The sequence below is a fragment of the Geotrypetes seraphini genome, chromosome 12, assembly GCF_902459505.1.
Source record: "Geotrypetes seraphini chromosome 12, aGeoSer1.1, whole genome shotgun sequence".
Lineage (NCBI taxonomy): Eukaryota > Metazoa > Chordata > Amphibia > Gymnophiona > Dermophiidae > Geotrypetes > Geotrypetes seraphini.
This window is the reverse complement of record NC_047095.1, coordinates 73416681-73440812: the sequence shown is the minus strand read 5'-3', so window position 1 is coordinate 73440812 and position 24132 is coordinate 73416681. Positions and strand designations below refer to the sequence as shown.

The 24132-nt window shown below is 42.1% G+C and overlaps 1 protein-coding gene across 5 annotated transcripts in view; it reads left to right on the top strand.

Moving 5' to 3' along the window:
• Window positions 1-24132, top strand: part of CCDC17 (coiled-coil domain containing 17) — a 432057-nt gene that overhangs the window by 4648 nt on the left and 403277 nt on the right. For 4 of the 5 annotated variants that reach the window (XM_033915898.1, XM_033915896.1, XM_033915895.1 and 1 more), the window contains exon 2: window positions 8930-9339. The exons of the other annotated variant lie outside the window; for it this stretch is intronic. In XM_033915898.1, the coding sequence (XP_033771789.1) occupies window positions 9127-9339 (213 nt within the window). In that variant the 5' untranslated portion in view covers window positions 8930-9126. The remainder of the gene's footprint in view (window positions 1-8929; window positions 9340-24132) is intronic. 5 annotated transcript variants of the gene reach the window in all.

Here is a 24132-nt window from a genome sequence, read left to right as displayed (position 1 = left end):
GTTCCTTTGGAACAGCAGAACAGGGGGTTTTACTCCCGTTACTGCAGCCCATTCTGGATCTCAGGGCTCTCAACAAATTTTTGGTCAAAGAAAAATTTTGCATGTTTTCCCTGGCATCCCTTTATCCCCTTCTCAAGCAGAACGACTGGTTATGCTCTCTGGATCTCAAGGAGACCTACACTCCTGTTCCCATCCATCCGGCCTCCCTTCAATATCTCAGATTTCAGGTGGGGAATCTGCATTATCAATACAGAGTGCTGCCCTTTGGCCTGGCTTCATCTCCCAGAGTGTTCACCAAATGCCTGTTGATGGTGGCAGCAGCTTTACGGAACTATGGTTCAGGTATTCCCCTACATCGACGACTGGCTCATCAAAGATTCAACATCTCAAGGGGTTATTGTAGTGACCCAACAGACTACCTGGTTCCCACAAAGTTTGGGATTCGAAATCAACTTTCCCAAATCCCAACTTCTGCCCTCACAGACTACAATTTATCGGAGCTGTTCTGTATATTGTCCAACTCAGAGCATTCCTTCTACAACGTCTGGAAGCTCTCCTTCAACTCTGTCATACAGTGTCTTCCTGCTCTTCCAGCTCAGCGAGACACATGATGGTTCTCCTAGGTCACATGACCTCCACAGTACACTTGACTCCTATTGCCAGATTTCACCTCAGAATTCCTCAATGGACCCTGGCTTCTCAATGGACGCAGGTTTGCGACCCACTTTCTCAACACATAACAGTCACTTCTTCTTTAAAGCAGTCTCTCCGTTGGTGGATGCTCTCTTCCAATCTCTCCAGAGGCTTGCTTTTTCAAATGCCCCCTCATCAGATGGTCCTCACGACAGATTCTTCAACCTAATCTTGGAGCGTTTATCTCGATGGTCTCTGTACCCAAGGCCACTGAACCAATACAGATCATCAATGTCACATCAATCTGTTGGAACTCGGAGCGATTTTCAAGGCTCTTAACGCTTTTCAACATCTTCTTCATGACCAAGTAGTCCTCATTCAGACGGACAACCAAGTCGCCATGTATTATGTCAACAAACAGGGAGGGACGGGATCTGCCTCCCTTTGTCAAGAAGCTCTGAAGGTTTGGGACTGGGTAATCCACCACAACACCTTCCTCAAAGCTGTCTACATTCAAGGGGCAAAGAATTGCTTGGCGGACAACTTGAGTCATCTTCTGCAACCTCTTGAATGGACACTCCATTCCTCGCCTCTTCATCACATTTTTTCACATTGGGGAATGCCTCAGATAGACCTCTTTGCAGCTCCCCACAACTACAAACTGCCTCTTCCATCTCAGCAAGACACATGATGGTTCTCCTAGGTCACATGACCTCCACAGTACACTTGACTCTTTTTGCAAGACTTCACCTCAGAATTCCTTAATGGACCCTGGCTTCTCAATGGACGCAGGATATACTTTCCTCATCGCCTCGAGTCAGATGCTTTTCTCCTGAATGGACGAATCTCTTCCTATATGCATTCCCTCCATTTCCTCTTATTCTCAAGACTCTGGTCAAGTTGAAAAACAGTATTTCAAAATTTACTCTCCTAAATTGCCAACACTCCCACCATCCCATTCTGGTTAGCTTGGAGGTCACCCATATGTGAGAATAGACTGCCTGCTTGTCCTGGGATAAAGCACAGTTACTTACTGTAACAGGTGTTATCCAGGAACAGCAGGCAGCTATTCTCACAACCCACCCACCTCCCCTGGTTGGCTTCTCTGCTAGTTATCTGAACTGAGGAGATGCGCCCTACGCTGGGCGGGAAGGCACTTGCGCATGCGCGGTGCGGTCAACTCGAAACTTCTAGTTTCTTCAAGCAAGTCTGCTTGTGAGGCGTCCGCATCCGGGCTCCATCAATGACGTCACCCATATGTGAGAATAGCTGCCTGCTGTCCCTGGATAACACCTGTTACGGTAAGTAACTCTGCTTTTCGGAATCTGCTTCAGGAGACCCAAATTAAAAATTCTCAATTGGTGTGGAAATGTAACCACATTATCACGGAGATAGGTTACATTTCCACACCAAGAGAAAGGAAGCAGCAGGAGAGAGAAAAAGAGTTAGAGGGAAGGGAAGCAAAGCAAGAACAGAAAAGCGCACGAGGGGAAGAAGAGGCAGGTGACTACAGGGGGGAATCGGTGAGAGTTAGATCCGCCCACCCCAAAGCTCCCCCTTAAAAGGGGCGGGGCCAATGAGTGAAGTTAACTCGGAGCTTGGGCGGGCAGGCAAGCAAGAAAAAGGAAGTAGCAGGAGAGAGAAAGAGTTAGAGGGAAGCAAAGCAAGAACAGAAAAGCGCACGAGGGGAAGAAGAGGCAGGAGACTACAGGGGGGAATCAGCGCGGGTTAGCTCCACCCACCCTCGACGTCGACCACCGAAGCTCACTGAGAAGGGACACTAAAGGAGAGCAGAAGGATACCACAGCAGGCGCAGAGGACACAGCCAGGCAGACACAGAGAACAGCCACAGCAGACCAGCAAGCAGGCAGCAATGGAAGCAGCAGACAGCAAGATGTTGAGCTATCCAGTTTTCTGCACCATCTGTCATATGTATGACTACCTCCCCTCTGGCAGGCGGTCTTACGTATGCGCTCGATGTGGAGAACTGGAGAGCCTGAAGAAACAAGTCAGACTCCTGGAGGGTAGAATACTGGAACTGGAGGCACTTCAAGCAACGAAGGAGGAAGACAGAGACACAGCGAACATTGAGACAGGACACAACGAACACCAAGACAGAGGACACCATCGAGGAAGAAGTCCAAGAGCTGGAGAAGTTCATAGAGGAGGCATACAGGGAGGCCATGGAATATCCCCAGCAACAGTGGAACTGCCGAAAGATACCTACAGAGAGTGTGAACCATCTGACAGACAACCACCACGAAGAAATGGATGACACAGCAGCGAGAATGAAGGATACGGACCTAAGGACAGACAACCACCACGAAGAAATGGATGACACAGCAGCGAGAACGAAGGATACGGACCTGAGGCAGGAGAGATGGACATACACCAGGGACACGGACCTGCGTCTGGAGAATCAAGAGAAGATAGAGAGGACAGCAATCATTGTGGGGGACTCCATCATCAAGCAAGTTGACAGCCACATAGCGGGAGGAAGACTGGATCGGCTGGTGACCTGCCTACCGGGAGCCAAGGTAGAAGACATAGTGAGCCGCATCGACAGGATCATCGACAGTATGAAAGAAGAAGATACGGCGGTGGTGATCCACGTGGGGACGAACAATGTGAGCAACAGGAACTACAACAGGGAAGTACTGAAGGACCACTTCCGGATGCTAGGAAGGAAGCTGAAGACCAGAAAGCAGAGGATAGCATTCTCGGAGATCCTGCTGATACCCAGGGCAGATGAGAAGAGACAGATGGAGCTGCAAGCAATCAACGCGTGGATATGGCGCTGGTGTGAGAAAGAAGGATTCCACTTCGTGCGCAATTGGACGGCGTTCTGGGGGAAGAGCAAGCTATACAGGAAGGAAGGACTCCACCTCAGCAGAGACGGAACAAGGCTACTTGCAAGCAAATGGGTGAATTAGAAGCTATGGCACAAAAAGATAACGTTGACATCATCGGTATCACAGAAACATGGTGGAAAAACATCGGCCCAAAACCACAGCCACGGCACTGAACTTCGGAAAAGGGAATTATGAAGGGATGAGACTCAGGGTGGGGAAGAAGATTAAGAAGAGGATAAGCACTGTAAAAACGCTAGAGCAAGTTTGGTCCCTTTTTAAGGACACAGTCACCGAGGCACAAAATCTATATATATCGCGTATCGACAAAGGATCCAAGAGGAAAAAGAATAAAGAACCAGCATTTTGTAGAGGTGAAGGAAGCGATCAGAGACAAGAAAACTTCATTTAAGGAATGGAAAAGGTCAAAAACAGATGAAAACTGGAATAAGTACAAACAACATCAATGCAGGTGCCATAAGGCGGTAAAAGGGGCCAAAAGAGACTACAAGGAAAAAATAGGCAAGGAGGCGAAAAACTTCAAGCCATTCTTTCGAAATATTAAGGGAAAATGACCCGCGAGGGAATCGGTGGGGCCGTTGGATGACCGTGGAATAAAGGGAGTGCTAAAGGAGGACAATGAAATCGCCGACAAACTGAACACATTTTTTGCGTCTGTATTTACTGAAGAGGATATACACAGCATACCGGAACCTATTAGGTATATGCTGGAAAAGAAGATGGGAAACTGATATGGTTGACAGTCAGTCTAGAAGAGGTATGCAAGCAGGTTGATAGGCTTAAGAGCGACAAATCCCCAGGGCTGATTGGCATCCATCAGAGGGTCATCAAGGAACTGAAAGGGACTATAGCTGAACTGCTTCAGCTAATAGCCAATCTGTCGATCAACTTGGGAAAGATTCCGGAAGACTGGAAGGTGGTGAATGTTACGCCAATCTTCAAAAAAGGTTCGAGGGGAGATCCAGGAAACTACAGACCGGTTAGTCTGACCTCGGTACCAGGAAAGATGGTAGTGGCGCTGATAAAGGACTGCATCATTGATCACTTTGATGGACACGATCTGATGAGGACCAGCCAGCACAGTTTCAGATCTTGCCTGACGAACTTGCTTTACTTCTTCAAGGGAGTAAACAGGCAGATAGACAAGGGCGACCCGGTTGACATTGTATATCTGGATTTTCAGAAGGCGTTCGACAAAGTTCCACATGAACAACTACTTCGGAAAATTGCATGCCATGGAATCAAGGGTGAAATACTCACATGGATTAAAAACTGGCTGGAGCATAGGAAACAGAGAGTGGGGGGTAAATGGACAATTCTCAGACTGGAAGAGCGTCATCAGCAGGGTGCCGCAGGGCTCAGTGCTTGGACCTGTGCTCTTCAACATCTTTATAAGTCATCTGGACATTAGTACAACGAGCGAGGTGATTAAATTTGCGGACGATACAAAGTTATACAGAGTAGTGAAGACACAGGGGGATTGCGAAGATCTGCAACGGAAAATAATCAAGCTTGAGAAATGGGCATCGACATGGTTCAAATGTGGATAAGTGCAAAGTGATGCATGTCAGGAACAAAAATCTCATGCACAAATATAGGATGTCCGGGGCGGTACTTGGAGAGACCTCCCAGGAAAGGGACTTGGAAGTTCTGATCGACAAGTCCATGAAGCCATCTGCACAATGTGCTACAGCGGTGAAAAGGGCGAACAGAATGCTAGGAATGATCAAGAAGGGGATCACGAACAGATCCGAGAAGGTTATCATGCCGCTGTACCTGGCCATGGTGCGCCCTCACTTGGAGTACTGCGTCCAGCACTGGTCGCTGTACATGAAGAAGGATACGGTACTACTCGAGAGGGTTCAGAGAAGGGCGACTAAAATGGTTAAGGGGCTGGAGGACTTGCCGTACAGTGAGAGATTAGAGAAACTGGGCCTCTTCTCCCTTGAAAAGAGGAGACTGAGGGGACATGATCAAAACATTCAAAATACTAAAGGTAATAGACTTAATAGAGAAAGACAGACTATTCACCCTCTCCAAGGTAGGGAGAACGAGAGGACAATCTCTAAAGTTGAAAGGGGATAGATTCCGTACAAATGTAAGGAAATTCTTCTTCACCCAGAGAGTGGTAGAAAACTGGAACGCTCTTCTGGAGTCTGTTATAGGGGAAAACACCCTCCAGGGTTTCAAGACAAAGTTGGACAAGTTCATGCTAAACTGGTGAGACTGGACTCATGTGGAGCACTGGTCTTGACCTTGGGGCCGCCGCGTGAGCGGACTGCTGGGCAGGATGGACCATTGGTCTGACCCAGCAGAGGCAATTCTTATGTTCACTGGTGCATTGAGGAAAAGGAGGAGCCTTTCTCTACATGGAACCTTAATGTGGTTTTGCAAGGCCTCAGCCAAGCTCCATATGAACTGCTGAAGGACATGTCCTTGATGGATCTGACGCTCAGGATGGTCTTTCTTGTGGCCATTATCTCAGCGAGAAGAGTCTTGGAGTTAATGGCTCTTTTTTTCAGAGAGCTTATTCTCAAATTCACAGAGATCAGAGTTTTTTTGTGCACTGTTCCATCCCTTTTGCTGAAGGTTGTTTTGACTTTCCAAGTCAATGTAGAAGTCGGATTGCAGGCGTTCCAGTCCAGGCATTCCAGTCCACAAGTTATAAGAAGAAGGACTGGATTCTAAAAACAAGGGATGTGAAAAGAGTGCTTCTCTGATCTCTTGAGGTCACTAACGAGTATAGGCTATCTGACTATCTTTTTGCACTCACTAGTTAGGCTAGACACGATACACTGCTTCCAAGGCCACAATCTCCAGATGGATCCATAGGGCCATTTCATCAGCATATATAGCCTAGGGAAATAGTCACCAGTTTCCATAAAGGTGCATTTCCCTAGAAGTGTGGCTTCTTCGTGGGTGGAAGCTCAATCAGTCTCCCCCGAGGAGAATTGTAGGGCAGCGATTTGGTCCACTCTGCATACATTTTCCAAGTTTTACAGAGTGGATGTAGTGACAAGGGACGAATCCACCTTTAGGCCCTCAGTATTATGAGCCAGCTCAGTGGTCCTACCCTAGATGTTTGGAACTGTTTTTGTATGTCCTGTCCATCCAGAATGACTCTCCTATTGCACTAGAGAAAGAGTGAGGTTCTTACCTTGCTAATATCTTTTCTAGCAGATAGGTGTATCATTCTGGAGTCACACCCTGTCAGTTATCTCCTGCGCCTACCTACTATCTCTATAAGAAAGTTCAAATCCAAACTGATATTTGCATGTCAATCAGTCCTTAAGAGTATAAAGACTAAACTATTGCTATAACACTTTGGGGTTATACTTGTATTCAGGACTATTCTCTTTTCCCCATACCCTCAGTGTTTCTCTTCATTCATTTTCTTAAAATTTTAGAACATAATGCCCCTCATTCCCTTCTGTAACAAGTATTTGTTTTTTTTTAATTGTGTTTTGTCTTCATCCTAAAAGGAGGCCTCTACCTTTCACTGTCTTTGGTAATGACCACACACCAACACATATGCTGTATCAAGTTAATAAGTTTTAATAAGTAAAACAAAATCAGTTTACATAATTGGCATAAAAAATGATCATACAGCAATGTGTCAAGAGGAGGAATCACAGAATATATATAAGATCTCTAAAGCAAAATCTAAAGTGAACTTTTGAATCATATCATGTAGGAATTAACATACACTCAAAATTGTGTAATCATGTTAATTCCTACATGATATGATTCAAAAGTTCTAAATCTAAGGTTAAAGGTCACTTTAGATTTTGCTTTAGAGATCATATATATATTTTGTGTTCCAGTATTTTAATCTCTTTACTCACAATGCCATAGTTTTGGTAATCTCCCTTTCACTTATTTGACTAAGAGGAGGAATCATCCAGACTAGTAGTCTGACAGCTTCAGTCCTCTCTTAAGTCCAGTTCCTCATTCTTGACCTTTTATCCCTTAACTTAGAATGTTATTCTATCATTATGATTGGAGTTTACATTAGCATTCTGATTGGTGGTTACATTTTCAAATTAGTTATTGGTTGTTTTACAGGTTTACTTCAGGTCAATACAAGGCTTGGGTGTTGCCGAAAACAACTTCTCTATCACCCTTGCCAGGACTTACCAGTTTGTCCTTGGTGCTAACTCCCAGACCCTCTTGACATGGACCCCTCCCTTCTTAGTGGCCCCCGCCCTCAGCTTTTTGGGTGTTGCGGTATCAGTACTTTCAGTATGTTGTGTTCTCAGCTTTTGCTACCTTGTTCTGCTTTTGCTACCTTGTGACTATCTCTCCAGGGCACATCACATTGTCCTGCTGTGGTCACTATCTTGTGACCAGCAATGCTTCATGGAAATTTCCCCAGTAGTTGTTTTCCTGCTGTCAGCAGTTATGGGTCAGAGATGAAGTTTTTTATAGAATCCATTTTGTCCTTGGCCTATTTTGTTGTTAGGCCTTGTCCTTTAGCCTGTGTCTCAGGGTTCTCCTGATGGTTCTTCTCTTAACTTACGTTTATTTTAACTCTGTATGTAAACCGCTTAAACTTAGACTAGATAGGCAGTATATCAAATTAAAAATAAACTTGCCACATAACTGTTTTGATTGTTTAATGACAAAACATGTTTGTTATGATTTCAGAGCATAACTGAGTTGTAGTTTGGGGAGTTTCCCCATACCCCTCCTTCACATGTATTTCTCTATGGGGCTATCGCCTGCAAACTGAAGGAGGAGGGATTCAAAAGCTGAAGTGGATTCCTTCGGCACAGTTCATAAGCAATGGGATATCCAGAATGACATACCTATCTGCTAGAAAAGATATTGGCAAGATAAGAACCTAATCTCTTTATAAGGTACTGACAAGTTTTGCATTTAGAGACGAAAGGATTTGTTTGGGGTTGTGTTTTTTTTTTTTTTTGCCCTCTCTGTCTCCCCAGCACTGAACTAATATAAATAAAGAAATAAAATTTAGTTATGATGACTAGTTATTGGTAAAAGGGAATCTGGAAACCCTGAGCTGGACTGTTTCAGATTGCCCCGAGATACTGGTTACAGCTTGATGCTTGATAAGAAATGTATTCTTCCTCCAGTATGGCTGGGTCTTTCTGTCTGGTCTATTCAATGCCTTTGACTATTTTATTTCTGTTAGTGGATATGCACTCTGGCATTATGTTAACATTAGATAAAGGGTTATTTGACTGACTAATTTGGCAAAATACTTCTGTCTGCCCTTTTGATATTTCTTTTTCAAAGCTGGGAATATTTCTGTTTAAATCTCTTGTGTTTCACTCTGTAAGTTAGCTTGGGGATATGCTTCTTTCCTATTTGAAGGATCCCTAAGCCCCTTTTCTTGTTTGTGGGATTCCAGGTCAGTCCCTTCATAACCTAACAGATATGTTTTTATATTCTTTCTGTTTTAGATTTTATACCGCCTTGAAGGTATAATTCAATACAAGTATATGAAAAGCAGAAATTCCTTCCTTCATGTGCATATGTTCTCACCACTTCATCTCAAATAGTTTGGCTCTGGTTTTAGAAGTGCTTTGTCTCAGTCCAATACCAAGTTCAGGAGAGACCACAGTTCATATCTGGACCCTCTTCAAAAGATCCCAGCATAATGGAGCTGGGAGACTACTGCTGTAAGAACTGTAACATGGCTTTTCGCTCACAATCTCTTCTGGAAAAGCATTGGGAGAAGTTCTGTATCGGAAGCCACATTGGGGATCCATATGCTTTAAATTCAAGGTACCTGGAGTCTCTGAAAAATGGAACCGGACCGTATAGTACAACCAAAATTGGAACCAGGGAGGCTGAGATGCCAGACCTCATGGTAATGACATAGATCATGGTGTGAACAAAAGGAATAATCATTGAGAACATGGATATGCAGATAGGTAGTAGACAAGGGAGCTCACCCAGGATCTGTACTCTGCTGTGGAAGAAGGAAAAAATACCATAAGCTATGCTGACCCTATGAAGGCCCAAGGGAGTTTTCCTGCTTTCACTGGTTTTCACCCCTGATTGCTGATACCAAGTTACCTATTTCCAGGCTAGAGATTTTGACAAGCCTGGTTTTGAACTTAACACTCAGAGCAGTGTGGGGTTTGTAATGCCTAATTCTGCAGTTTTCATAATGAACTGGGATAGGGTGGTCAGAAATTTAGGACTGACCCAAAATCTCCAGGCTGGAACTGGTTAACTTGGCATTTCTGTGAGACCCTGAGGCTCATTTTTAAAGCACTTAGACCAGGGGTGCCCAAAACGTCAATTGCAATCTACAGGTAGATTGCAAAGGCTACACGAGTCGATCATGAAGCCTGGGATCTCTCCCTGCTGAAGCTGCCGCAAGAAAAGGCCAGGCGCATGCAGCGATTGTACGCCGCTGGCCCACAAGCCTTTCCTCCAACATCAATTATGACATCAGAGAGGAAGTTCTGGGCCAGCCAGACAGCGATTGGCTGGCCCAGAATTTCCTCTCCGACATCAGAATTGACATCAGGGGAAGACTTCTGTGCTGGCCGTTTTACAGTTGCTGCACATGCCTGGCCTGTCTATGTTACTGTGTGTGGCAGGAAAGCAGGGAGAAATTGGTGGCAGTGACTGGTGGGGGGCAGGCAAGGAGAGAGAGAGAGAGAGAAAGAAAGAAAGTTGGAGGATTGAATGAAGTGTGTCGGGTGGCAGGGGGCAGGCAGGGAGAGAGAAAGAAAGAAATAAAAGTTGGGGGGAGAGAATGAAATGTGGCAGGGGGCAGGCAGGGAGAAAGGAAGAAAAAGTTGGACTCATGGAGGGACAGAGAGAGATGTTGGTTGGGGAAGGGAATGAGGTCCGGAGGAGAGGAAGAGTGCAGGAGGCAGAAAGATAGAAATATTGGATACACAGTCAGAAGGAAGTGCAACCAGACAGCAAAGGTAGGAAAAATAATTTTATTTTTAATTTAGTGATTAAAATGTGTCTGTTTTGAGAATTTATATCTGCTGTCTATATTTTGCACTATGGCCCCCTTTTACTAAACTGCGAAAGCGTTTTTTTGCACAGGGAACCGCACTGAATGCCCTGCGCAGCTCCTGACCGGAGTTCCCTACCCCTGACCTAGAAGAAGGAACATCCAATGAGATCATCAAGTTTGCAGACGACACAAAGCTATGCCGGGCAATCAGATCGCAGAAGAATAGCGAGGAACTCCAGAGTGACTTGTGTCAGTTAGAGAAATGGGCGGAGAAATGGCAGATGAAGTTTAATGTGGAAAAGTGCAAAGCAATGCATTTAGGCAGAAAGAACAAGGAACACGAGTATAGCATGTCAGGTGCAACTCTGGGTAAGAGCAAACAATAAAAGGATCTGGGTGTACTGATAGATAGGACCCTGAAACTGTCGGCACAATGCGCAGCAGCTGCAAAGAAAGCAAATAGAATGTTAGGCATGATAAAGAAAGGAATCACGAGTAGATCAGAGAAAGTTATAATGCCGCTTTATAGAACAATGGTCAGACCACATTTGGAATACTGTGTCCAACTTTGGTCTCCCAACCTAAAGAAGGATATAAAACTGCTGGAGAGGGTGCAGAGACGAGCAACGAAGCTAATAAAAGGTATGGAGAACTTGGAATATGAGGAACGACTTAAGAGACTGGGATTGTTCTCCCTTGAGAAAAGGAGACTGCAAGGGGATATGATCGAGACTTTCAAAATACTGAAAGGAATTTGCAAAATAGAGCAGGAAAAAAAATTATTTACAATGTCCAATGTGACACGGACAAGAGGACATGGACTGAAGCTAAGGGGGAACAAGTCCAGGACAAATATCAGGAAGTTCTGCTTCACGCAACAAGTGGTGGACACCTAGAATGCTCTCCCAGCGGAATCCACCATTCTAGGATTTAAAAGCAAACTAGATGCACATCTCCTTACGAGAGGCATAGAGTGATATGGGTGACTAAAATTACACCAGGTGTACACCTGGCTGGGCCTCCGCGGGTGCGGATCGCCAGACTTGAGGAACCGAAGGTCTGATCCGGAGATGGCAGTGCTTATGTTCTTAACTAAGAAATAATGTCAAAGACTAGAAGCAGTGTTAAAGTGTGTCTGCTAGGGAAGGGCACTGATGGCATAAAGAGGGTGAGAGGTGCCCTTCCCCTGCCCTCTTTTCTGCCCCTCTTCCCTTTCCCTGTATCTCTTTAATTTCACTGGCACAAGCAGCATCACCAATTTGTTGCCCGCATTAGGTCAACTCTCCCTCTGATGTCACTTCCTAGGTGTGAGACCCAGAAGTTGCATCAGAGGAAGAGCCAATGCTGGCGTGAGCAGCAGGTTGGAGTTTCTGCTCATGCCAACAAAGAGGTAGAGTGGGAGTGAAGTGAAGGTGTGCACGTGGCAGGGGGAGGAGTGGAGTTCACCTCTTCCAATCAATGGGGATGTTCTTCAATTGATAATGTACTTACACACTGACACAAGAATACCACATTAGCAAATAGATTCAGGGATTTGCATATTGATGAAGCTTTATGAAGACTATGAGAACCAAAAAAAGAACCATCATAGATGCAATGTACATAATATGGTGAATCAAGAAACCTTCAAAGAATGTCTCATCCAACTTTTTGATGTTGCTACCAGTGATGAATTAGTCACAATGAAAATCAAAGAAAACAGACAATTTCTAATCATGTAGAAGCAAGATGTTTTGTCATGGAGCATGGCCGACAATGATACTACTTGGCAAAGAAGGAGGATAGAAAGCGAGTTCAAGAAGAATGATTTAGTAAGTTTGCAGCCAAAGTAGAGGCAGAAAATGTCATTGTCAGTAGTTCTATACAGCCAACTGCCACTTCTCTTTCTCTGACTAGTGGATTATCTGAGTCCAAGAATATTGCTGAAGTTGACTGATAGTTCAAATTCAGATGTTGATTTTGAAGTCAGCAGAACCCCTTGTTTCAATTCTCGGTCAAAACAGCCAAAAGCAAACATCTTTGCACATCCTGACGTTGCCGGACCATTAGATCATATTAATTTGCCAGATAGAGGTGCTACATTTGTCATTGGTGCTGTTACCTAAGCACTTGGTCATGATGTAAATGAAACAACATTGTCAAGAAGCTCACTATGGGGGGCGTGGCTTTGGAGCGGACGAAGATGGCTGGGTGATGGAGTAGCTCCGCGAAGTCAAGCTATTTAACAGATAATATAGCCGGGAAAAATTTCAAAAATCACTTTGAAATAGTGGATCTGAGGTTAGAAATGGCTTCGGGTAAACAAAATAAAAATTCGGCAGCGGGGAATGGCTCAGGAAGTGTTAAGCGGTCGAAACTAGATGCGGCATCCCCGCTATCAGTTCCGTTGCCGCCGGAAGATATAGAAAATAAAGATATAATGAAAGAAATTCAGGCAGTAAAGGAAATAGTTTTAGAGTGCGCAAAGAATATAAAAGAAGTTAAGGAAGAGGTAGTGTGTTTATCAAACAAACTGCAAGTTATGGAGTTAAAAGTGGACCATATAGAGAAACGAGTTGAAAGGTGTGAGGAAGAAATTGTACAACATAAGGAACATAGTAAAGAAATTGAAGCATTGAAAAGGGAGCTGGAAGATTTGTCTAATCGTGAGAGAAGGAGCAATTTAAGGGTGCTTGGAATTCCGGAGGGAATTGAAAGGTCTGATCCGATTGGTTTCTTGCTTAATTTTCTGCCAAAGGTGCTCCCGATTCTAAACAAGTTTCCGTTGGAAATCGAAAGAGTGACAGGGTCCCAACGAGATTGTCAAAAAGGTCCGCGTCCACTGATATTTAAGTTACTTAGATATCAGCAGGTATCTGAAATAATTAAACTGGCTAAAGACAATAAAAATTTAAAGTGTCAGGACTCCAAGATTTATATTGTTCCTGACTTTGCCAGAGCAACAGCTCAAAAAAGAAAGCAGTTATTAGATCTGAGACCGCAGCTGAGGAGTTTGGGAGCCCGATATGGTCTAATATACCCGGCAACTATGCGGGTCACTTACAAGAATAAAACTTTAAATTTTGAAACCGCAGCAAAACTCAAAGAATTTCTGGACCAGTGTGAATCACCTATGGCTACTTAGAAGTGATCTGGATGAATATAATTTTTCTTGGTTGTAATATTTGTTTTTGTTTTAAAGATTTATATATCTTATAAAGTTAATAAGATTCTGATGGCATGGCTGCAGTTGGATTTGAAATACATTCCACATTCTATTTTGTCACGAGGTCAATTGGAATGTAGCCTGAATGGATATAAGAGTTATAATACTGCAGACCTTTTATATTGCAGAAGTTAACTCTATTGATTGAACTGACTTGCTGTTTGAAGATGCAGACTGAGGAAAAGTTGGATGTTTATGCAAAACAGTTTGAATAAGATAATTTATGTGTACTAACTACTGAGATTGAGAAGGTATAATCTGCAAGCAAGAGGACATTAGTTAGTGTGGATCTGCAAGCAAGATGGGATTTGGAATGTGACTTTATATGCCTTACAACTTTTCATTTCAAGAAGACGAAGTTTGCTGTAATATATGGATTAAGACATTGCATTTGAAAATCCATTAATGCAGCAGTGGATCTAATATAGCTGTTTTTGCTACAAGTTGGTCTGGTCTTATATTAAACAATGACAGATATGTGGTGGTGTATAAAAATGAACAGAGATTATGTATGTATGATACGGCTGATCTTTGTCTGGCACCACAGGTCTGAAACCAGGATCAATATAAATCTTTTTGGCAAAAATTGAATGATGAAAGAAAAGTTTGGATATTGCAGTATAAGGCATATGATCTAAGAGGATGTTGAAAATGGATTGAAAGTTAGAAGGATAACAGCTATGCTATTATGGAAAATTTATTGTGGATTTTTATGAGAGCTGTGCTGAATGGATAAATTTTGTTTGTTTTTGAAAATTTTATTGACTTTTTGAAAGAAATAGGTTAAGAATGATGATTGCAATATATATTCAATAATACTTAAATGTGTCAAATGACTTGAAGTTTTGAGATGTAGTTTGTCCTAGAAAGTGGATATGATATGGAAGGTTATAATTTTAAAAGTTTGTTTGATTATTTATTTATTTACAATGATATCATATTTGTAAAGAATGAGTAGGAAAGTGATGGTTCATGGAAAAAAAAAAAAAACCAACAAAAAAGGAGGAGGTAATTCTTGATAAAAAAGTCTTGTTTAATATGTGATTTTCATTTAATATTATAATGCTTTGGCTAATGGTTTAATGTTTATAAATATAGCTTGTGGGGGAGTTTGTTGCCTAGTCAAGATGTGCGTTTCAAAGTTGGCAATTAATTTAAGGGAGGGATGGGAGGGGGTAGGGATTAAGGGTATTGGGAGGGGTATATGGGGAGGGGTTGGGGTCTAATATTACTTTTAATAAGGGGAAAAGAGGATATAATATTGATGTGATGAATATTTTGGATTACTGTTTTGATTTACTGTAATGACTCTAAAGATTCTTTCACTAAATGTTAATGGTCTCAACCATCCGATAAAAAGGAAAAAAGCATTGCTATATTTAAAAATCAGAATGCGGATGTCTATTTCATACAGGAGACTCACCTTAATGGAGATGAATCAAAAAAATGTATTGGTAATTGGGTGAAGGATTGTTTTTTTGCACCTGCGGTGGGGAAAAAAGCTGGTGTAGCTATTTTAATTAACAAAAAATGTTCAGCAGGATTTAATATGGTGGCTGCAGATAAATTAGGAAGGTGGGTGCATGTGAACATGAGTATGGGCAATAATACTGTGGCGCTGTTTAATGTGTATGTCCCTAATTCGAATCAAATTGATTATTTTAAAACTCTACAACCAATAGTTTTACCACTGGCAGCTAATAATTTAATAGTAGCAAGAGATTTTAATGCTGTTGTGGATCCTTTATTGGATAAAAAACCTAGTAAAATTTTAAAATCTTTAGGGTTGGATAATTTTATAAATTCTTGTAATTTAAAAGATATTTGGAGATTTCTTCATTTTAATGATCGAGATTTTTTGTTTTATTCGCATGTTCATAAATCTTTTTCTAGAATTGATTATATTTTTGTTTCTGATGGGTTAGTACAAGATATTACTCAAGCTTCTATAGAACCAATAATTTTATCAGATCATGGTGGTGTGTGGATTACTTTAAATCTTAATGACCCAGGCAATGTTAGGCCTGTCTGGAGATTTAATAATGCATTGCTTGCATATCCAAAATTTTGTGAAGAATTTCAATCAAAAATTGATGAATATTTTCAAAATAATAATACAGAAGAAGTGTCTTTAGAAATAATATGGGACGCTTTTAAGGCAACAATGAGAGGGCAAATTATATCATTTTCAGCCTATTCTAAAAAACAATTAAATAAGCAATTTACTGAATTAGAACAAGAAATAAAATATTTAGAGTCAAAATTGATTAAAAAATGGGAGAATTATACGTTACAAACTTTATTAAAAGTAAAATATAAATATAATGAGATTTCTTCTAAATTGGCTAAAAAAAATATTTTGTGTCAGCAAGCTTTGTATTATGGTAGTTCAAATAAGGCGGGAAGACTATTGGCTAATTATCCTAAAGTGAAAAAAGGAAAGATGAAAATGAATGCAATAAAAGATGAAAAAGGTGATAATCATTTTCAAATTGGTCCTATTTTAAAACAGTTTTTAAATTATTATAAAAACCTGTATTCTTCTGAGTCTTATTTAGATAAAGAAAAAGATGGTGTAGAGTTTTTAAACATTTTTGAAGGTCCGAAGATTCCTGATCATATAAAAAGAAGTTTGGAAAATCCAATATCATTACAAGAATTACAAACAACATTGAAGTCTCTTAGAGTGAGGACCGCTCCAGGTGGTGATGGTTTTACGGTAGAGTTTTATAAAGCATTTCAAAATACTCTTTTACCTCATTTATTAAATTTATATCAGAATCAACTAAAGAAAGGTTGTATATCAGGCACTATGGCAGAATCATTAACTATTGTTTTGCCAAAGCCAAATAAAGATCCCATGTTGGTTTCAAATTACAGGCCTATTTCATTGATAAATGTGGATGGTAAATTATTAGCCAAACTTTTGGCTATACGTTTGGCAAAAGCTCTTCCTTACATAATTGGTATGCACCAAACAGGGTTTGTTGCTCAGAGACACTCTTCTAATAATACCAGATTGGCATTGCAAATGTTATATTTAACAAAATAAATTGGAGATCCAGCTTTTTCTGTGTCTCTAGATGCAGAGAAAGCTTTTGATCGTGTGGAATGGACATTTATGTACCAGGCCATGGAATGGTTTGGTATTGGTTCGAGATTTATACAAATGATTCAAACTCTGTTTAGCTCTCCTGTTGCTAGATTATATATTAATAATAATTTTTCTGATTGTTTTAAGTTGCAGAGATGGAGTTAGACAGGGTTGTCCTCTATCTCCTTTACTTTTTGCTATTAGCAATTCAACAGAAGAAGGAGATACAGGGTATACCGCGTTCTGGTAGAGAGTATAAAGTATCTGCATATGCGGATGATATATTATTTCATTTGAGAAATCCTGAAACAACCATTCCAAGTTGACTGGATCTGATCGAAAAATTTGGAAAGTTTTCAGGATATAAAATAAATTGGTCTAAATCAGAAGTTCTTCCTTTGAATGTGCATTGCACAAAAGGATTATTTGAATCATTCCCTTTAATATGGAAAGAAGAAGGAATAAAATATTTAGGTATATGGATAAAAAACACACTTGATGAAACAATTATAATGAATGAAAAAAGTTTATTACAAAAAGTAACAGAGTTATGTGAGCAATGGAATCCTTTACATTTATCTTGGTGGGGAAGAGTCCAAACTGTCAAAATGATGATTTTGCCTGTGGTTTGCTATCAAATGGGAATGATACCAGTTTTTTTTTCAGGGGTCTTTTTATAAAAAAATTAAATAATATTCTTAGTAAATTTATTTGGCTGGGTAAAGCTGTAAGAATTGCTTTAGTGACTTTACAAAAACCAATTGAGGAGGGAGGGGTAAATTTTCCAAATTTTTATAGGTTTCATTAATCCTATATCTTGCGCCAAGGTATGTATTGGGTCCTCCCAGAACTCATGGAGAAGCTTCCAGATTGGTTGTGGTTGGAATGGCAGCTCATGTTTCCTATCAGGCTTCGTCATCTGCTTAGCATTAAAATGCCTAAAATAAGGAAAAGCAACAGGATAATAATGGACACTTGGACAACATTAAAATATGTTAACAATTTAGCTCCTCTTACTATTCAAAAATCTACTTTTCAAAACATATGGCTAAACTCCAAGATACAAATAGGCGGTTTTAAGATTGTCTGGAAGGATTGGATTAAGGCAGGAATACGTACTTTAAATGATGTTATTTCTGATTGTAAACTGCTGGAGTTTTCACAGTTGCAACATAAATTTGGCCTTGCTAAAAAACAAAGTTATAAATGGTTGCAATTGAAGCAGGCCATTCAGGCAGGGTTCCCTGAATGGAAGTCCTTAAATACTCAATTTACTTTGGAATTCTTATGCTTTCAGGCAGACTTTCTGGGTCACCAGGCCGCGCAGTGGTACAAAACATTATCTGGCTATTTAAATAAAAAACCAAGGATGGTACTTAGAGATATTTGGAGCATTGAGATTAAGCATCAAATTAATGCATCTCAATGGCCACGTATTTGGTCTTGGAGGATAAGATGTACAATGTCTATGAGGCAAACATGGTTTTTCCTGTTGCATAGAGCACTCTGGACCCCTGTTCGTTTACAAAAATTGGATTGCTCTAAGTCTAATAGATGTTAGCATTATCATCTTGAGGCTGGAACTCTAGATAATTTATTATTTTATTGTCCTTTTATTAATAATTTTTGGAAATTGATCTGGGGTCAAATAAATTGTATGTTAGAGATTCACGTGGCCCTGTCATACGATACAATTTTGTTTGGTATGTCTATGAGGGCCAAAAGTCAAATCTCCTCGAATAATAATAAGCTATTAATGATTTTAACAGGAGTTGCCATCCAACAAATAACATACAATTGGAAAGACTATAGAGGGTTAAACTACTGTTTTTGGTGGAATTCGGTGTGTCATATGTATGAAATGGAAAAAACATTGGCGGTTAGAAAAGGTTATTTTAAGAAATTTAAAGATGTGTGGGGACCATTAATAAATTACTATAATAAATAACTGTATTTATCCCCATTTAGTATATATATGGTGGGTGGGTGGATGGGTGGGTGGGGTTTATGTAAAATGTGATAAGCAATTACAAGTATATTTGGAAGGGAGGGATGGGAGGTAATTTATAGTATAAGATGACTAGAATTTCAAGTGAAAATGTATATTATGATTTGATTTATTGTACACTTGTTTCCATATTTTAAAAATGAATAAAGAAATATAAAAAAAAAGAAGCTCACTATGACATTCACAGTGCATGCATGTGATTGTGATGATCTTAAGGTGGCCAAACAGGTTGAAAAGGTGACGGCGAAAGCTAGAAGGATGCTAGGGTGCATTGGAAGAGGTATGGCTAGTAGGAAAAAGGAGGTATTGATGCCCCTGTATAAGATTTTGGTGAGACCTCATTTAGAATATTGTGTACAGTTCTGGAGACCATACCTTCTAAAAGATATAAAAAGGATGGAGTCGGTCCATAGAAAGGCTACTAAAATGGTGTGGGGCCTTGGTCATAAGGCATATAGAGACAGACTTAAAGATCTCAATATGTATACTTTAGAGCAGTGGTCTCAAACTCAAACCCTTTGCAGGGCCACATTTTGGATTTGTAGGTACTTGGAGAGCCTCAGAAAAAATAGTAATGTCTTATTAAAGAAATGGCAATTTTGCATGAGGTAAAACTCTTTAGTTTACAAATCTTTCCTTTTGGCTAAGAAACTGCTTTCTTTTACTTTTGTGATTATGATAAAACATAATGAGGGCCTCAAAATAGTACCTGGCGGGCCACATGTGGCCCCCAGGCCGTGAGTTTGAGACTAGAGAATGACACGGTGGTGGGTTACCCGCGGCTAGCCGCATTTAGCCGCGGGTAACCTGCCAAAACGGGGAAGAAAAAATAGTGACCTCTGCGGGATGGGGACAAGGCCATTCACCGCCCCGTGGAGCGGTGAATGGACTTGTCCCCACAGTGAGGCAATCAAGGATCGCGCTGTCTCCGCCATCTCCCTCCCTCCTTACCGCCGGTTGAATTTCTGCCGGTTTGCGCGAAAAAAAAAAGCCTCCTTCCTTTTCCCCTGCTCTTACCGCCATGCTCATGCTGCAGCTACTAAAGGCGACAGGAAGTCTTTCCGACGTCAATTCTGACGTCGGAGAGGATGTTCTGGGCCAGCCAGTCGCTCAGGCTATTTCTTCTATCACCATTCTCATAAACTCCGCCCTTCAGTCGGGCCATTTCTCCCCAGAAATGGGTCATATCGCCTTGACCCCACTACTGAAAAAATCTGACCTTAACCCTTCCATACCATCCAGCTATCGCCCAATTGCAAATATCTCTCTCCTAACCAAGATGCTAGAGTCCATCATTTCTTCCCAACTCTCATCATACTTAGAGAGATTCTCTATTCTTTTACCCTATCAATATGGCTTTCGTCCTAACTTCAGCACCGAATCCCTACTGTCTTCCCTGATTTCAAGGGTTCAGCAACTTCACTCTCGAAATAAGTTAGCCGTCCTCCTACAATTTGACCTTTCCGCTGCTTTCGACGTTGTTCACCATGATATTCTTGTTTACCAACTCTCTGAGATAGGTATCAACTCCACAGTCCTCAGTTGGTTTTCTAAATTCCTCAGCTCTCGTTCTTACATTGTTAACATGAATGGCACCTCATCCTCCCCCTGGAAACCGAATTGTGGAGTCCCACAAGGCTCTCCACTATCCCCTATCCTTTTCAACATCTATATGTCCTCCCTAAAACTCCTCCATCTATCCCCCCTTGAAACAATTTACACTTATGCAGACGACATCCTCGAGACCAATTCAAACCTCACCAACCTGTCTAAGAGCATATCCTCTTGTATAATGAACCTACAATCCTGGGCCCACACTGTGCAAATGAAATTGAATGAGTCCAAAACAAGACTTCTTTGGCTCAGTCCAAAACTAGATCACCTACCCACCTCCATCCCACTACCCTCTGGCTCCTCTCTGCAGCTTGAGTTCTCGAGCAAGGTCTTGGGCATCATCATTGATTCCACATTGTCCTTCAATGACCACCTCCAATCCTTGGTAAAAAAATGCTTTTTCAGCCTTCACATGCTGAGGAAAGTTAGATCCTGCTTCCATCAAAAACATTTTACCCTCCTTGTCAAATCCATCATCCTCTCCAGATTGGACTATTGCAACTCTATCTACTTAAGCCTAACTAAGAAAAATCTCCACAGACTCCAACAGATTCAGAATGCCGCGGCCAAACTCATCTTCGCTAAAAGTAAATTTGACCATGTCTCCCCGCTCCTGGCCAAGCTCCACTGGCTTCCTATAATTGCCAGGGTCCACTATAAATGCGCCTGTTTAACTTTCAAAATCCTATATGGTATCCTCCCTCCCTTTATCCCTCTTTCTTGGAATTCCTCAAACCCTAATACCACCAGATCCTCCCACAAATTAAAACTATCCTTCCCCTCGCTAAAAGGCATTTCCCACACAGAAAAGCTAGGGACCTCCCTCCACTTCAAAATCACTGAGCTCTGGAACAATCTTACCTCCCCTCTTCGGAACTTGAGCTCTCTCCAAGTTTTCCGCAAACATCTGAAAACCTGGCTTTTCTCAAAAAATGTAAGTCTCCCTCCAACTTAGGAATCAAGGAAACTCTTATATCTTGGCATCCCAAGTCCTCTAAATTTGCTTCACACTTCTACCTCTAACCCTCTGTTGTAGTTCCTTCCTATTTCTCCTACTGTAAACCGCGTCGAGCTCTACGAACGTGGAGATGATGCGGTATACAAACCTAAGGATTAGATTAGATTAGATTTTATTTCTGCCGGTTCACGGGTGTAAAAAGGTTGAAAAACACTGATGTAGAGTATGCCGGCTTTCTTTTTCGCCCAGCCACATGTGTTCAAAAAGCCGCGCTTGCGCGGCTGCTCGAGTTGATCAATCTTCTCCTCTCTTACAACTTCCTGTTTCCGGTTGCGTCAGAGGAGAATATTGAACAAATGAGCACCTGCACGTGCGGCTGGGTGAAAAAGAAAGCCGGCATACTCTACATCTAAGGTGAGATGGAGGGAGAGAGATGGCGGAACACTGCAATCGGTCGGGTGTCTGCTGTTTTTGTATCACTGCCTGCCTGCGCTCATGTTCCAGATCTTCCTGCATTTTTAGTGTGCACAATTGATCTGATTCGAGCTATAGGTAAACATGGGGGACACGTCATTGCAAGGGAGGACAAGTCAATTGATTTATTTTATGTTCTGTTTTTACTACAGGGCAGAGGCACTGAAACAGATTCTCAGTGCAATAGTAGTAGTGGCAGGACTCGTCTGTCTTCATGGTGTTTCGCAGTACTGAGGCTTATATGGATGCTGCGGGGACGGTGACGGGGCGGTGAATGGGATGGCAGGGGCGGTGAAAGGGATGGCGGTGACGGTGATGGGGCAGTGAAGGGAACGGCGGTGACGGGGCGGTGCAGAGGATGGTGGGCCGGGGACGGTGCAGTGACGGGGGCAGATTTTTTCCCCGTGTCATTCTCTATTTGAGACCACTTCTTTAGTGGAAAAGCGGACGAGGGAAGATATGATAGAGACGTTTAAATACCTATGTGGCATAAATGCACATCAATCGAGTCTAATTTAAAAGGAAGCTCTGGAATGAGAAGGCATAGGATGTAGTTAAAAGGTGATAGACTGAGGAGTAATCTAAGGAAATAATTTTTACAGAAAGAGTGATAGATGCGTGGAAGAAGTGATGGAGACAGAGACTGTGTCTGAATTCAAGAAAGCGTGGGATAAGCACGTGTGGGATCTCTTAGAGAGAGGAAGAGATAATGAATGGTTACTGGGAATGGGCAGACTAGATGGGCCATTTGGCCTCTATCTGCCATCATGTTTCTATATTCTCACTTGTGGGTGACATCATCCACAGAGCCTGGTACAGACAATGCCAATGGCTAGCTTTTTTTCTTGTTTTACCTAGTTATAGTATTTTTAATTTAGTTAAAAAAAACCCCAAAAACATTACCGGTATATCTTAATTTTTTTCAGCTGGTTCCTCGGTCAGGCCTTCGGGTCCTTTCTAAAATTGGTGTTTCGTTTTCTTCACCATTGAATCTTTTGACTTTGCTGCTGTAATTTTCCTGTCCATGTCAAGACCTCCAAGCAGTTTTAAAAAGTCTGTCAGTACCTGCACCTAATTTCAATTGCTATTCCACACAGCTGGTGTTTACAGTGTTTAGGGCCTGAGCATCAAGTGGATACTAGTTCTTGCTGTTCCCCCTTACAAAAGCACTCATTGAGGACTCAACTAATCCAGCAGCAGGAGCTTTTTGGCTCGGTAATGGATTCTGATGACAAGGCAGGTCCATCAGTACTCGCATCGACATCGGATGCCACGCCTCCATCGAAGCCTACTAAGAAGCCATATTCCCAGGGGGCCTCCACTGCATCGAATCCCTCGATGCTGGCCAAGAGCAGATGCCAAAGGTCTTCTTCAGTACAGGCAGTGTCTCCTCATCGAGGTCATACCCCCTGCAGCACCAATAGTACTGGTTGTTGAGCCAGTGGTACCGATGCAGATCTTACAAAACCAGCTGAAGGGGTTCCTTAACAGGGAGCTCAGTTTTATTTCTAAGTTCTATTCTACACTGATGCAAACACCGACTCCCTCAGTACCAGCCCTGCTAGAGTATAGCATCTTGAGGCCCCTGGGTACCAGCTCAAGGTCTACATCAAGGCAGCACCATTCTATATCAAAGATCTGAATTGACGCATCAATCGATGCATCGACGTTCTCCATCGCAACAGTCTAGGAAGACATCACATCGTACCAATGCACATTCTTCTGCATCTAAAAGAGTTTCTGACATGACATCCTTGTCATGTCAGAGATCAAGATCCAGACATTCTAGACCAGTGTTCTTCAACCACCGGTCCACGGACCAGTGCCGATCCACAGAAATTTCCTGCCGGTCCACAGGGCCAGCATGTGCATCAGGCCCAAAACAGTGTTCTTTAACCGCCAGCCCACGGTGCGATCAATGCGGCGTTATCTTCGAGCCAGCTCCCTCTTCCTAACTGATTCAGTGCACAAAGCCACGGGCAGTGGCTCCTATGGGCATCCTGCACCTGAACCAGAAGCCTTCTCTCTGATGTTGCAACGTCAGAGGGAAGGCTTCCAGATGAGGCACGGGACGTGCAAGGTGCAATTAGTACTATTATGGGGGCGGGGTCTGGGGTGGAGATTCGTTAGAGATGGGCGGGGTCTGGCCCACGACTTAGCCCAGTGTTCTTCAACCACCGGCCCATGGACCGATGCCAGTCCACAGAATAATTCTTTTATTTCTGCCGGTCCATAGGTGTAAAAAGGTTGAAAAACACTGCTCTAGATCACAGTTCTTCAACCGCCGGTCCGCGGACCGGTGCCGGTCTGCAAAAAAATCTTGC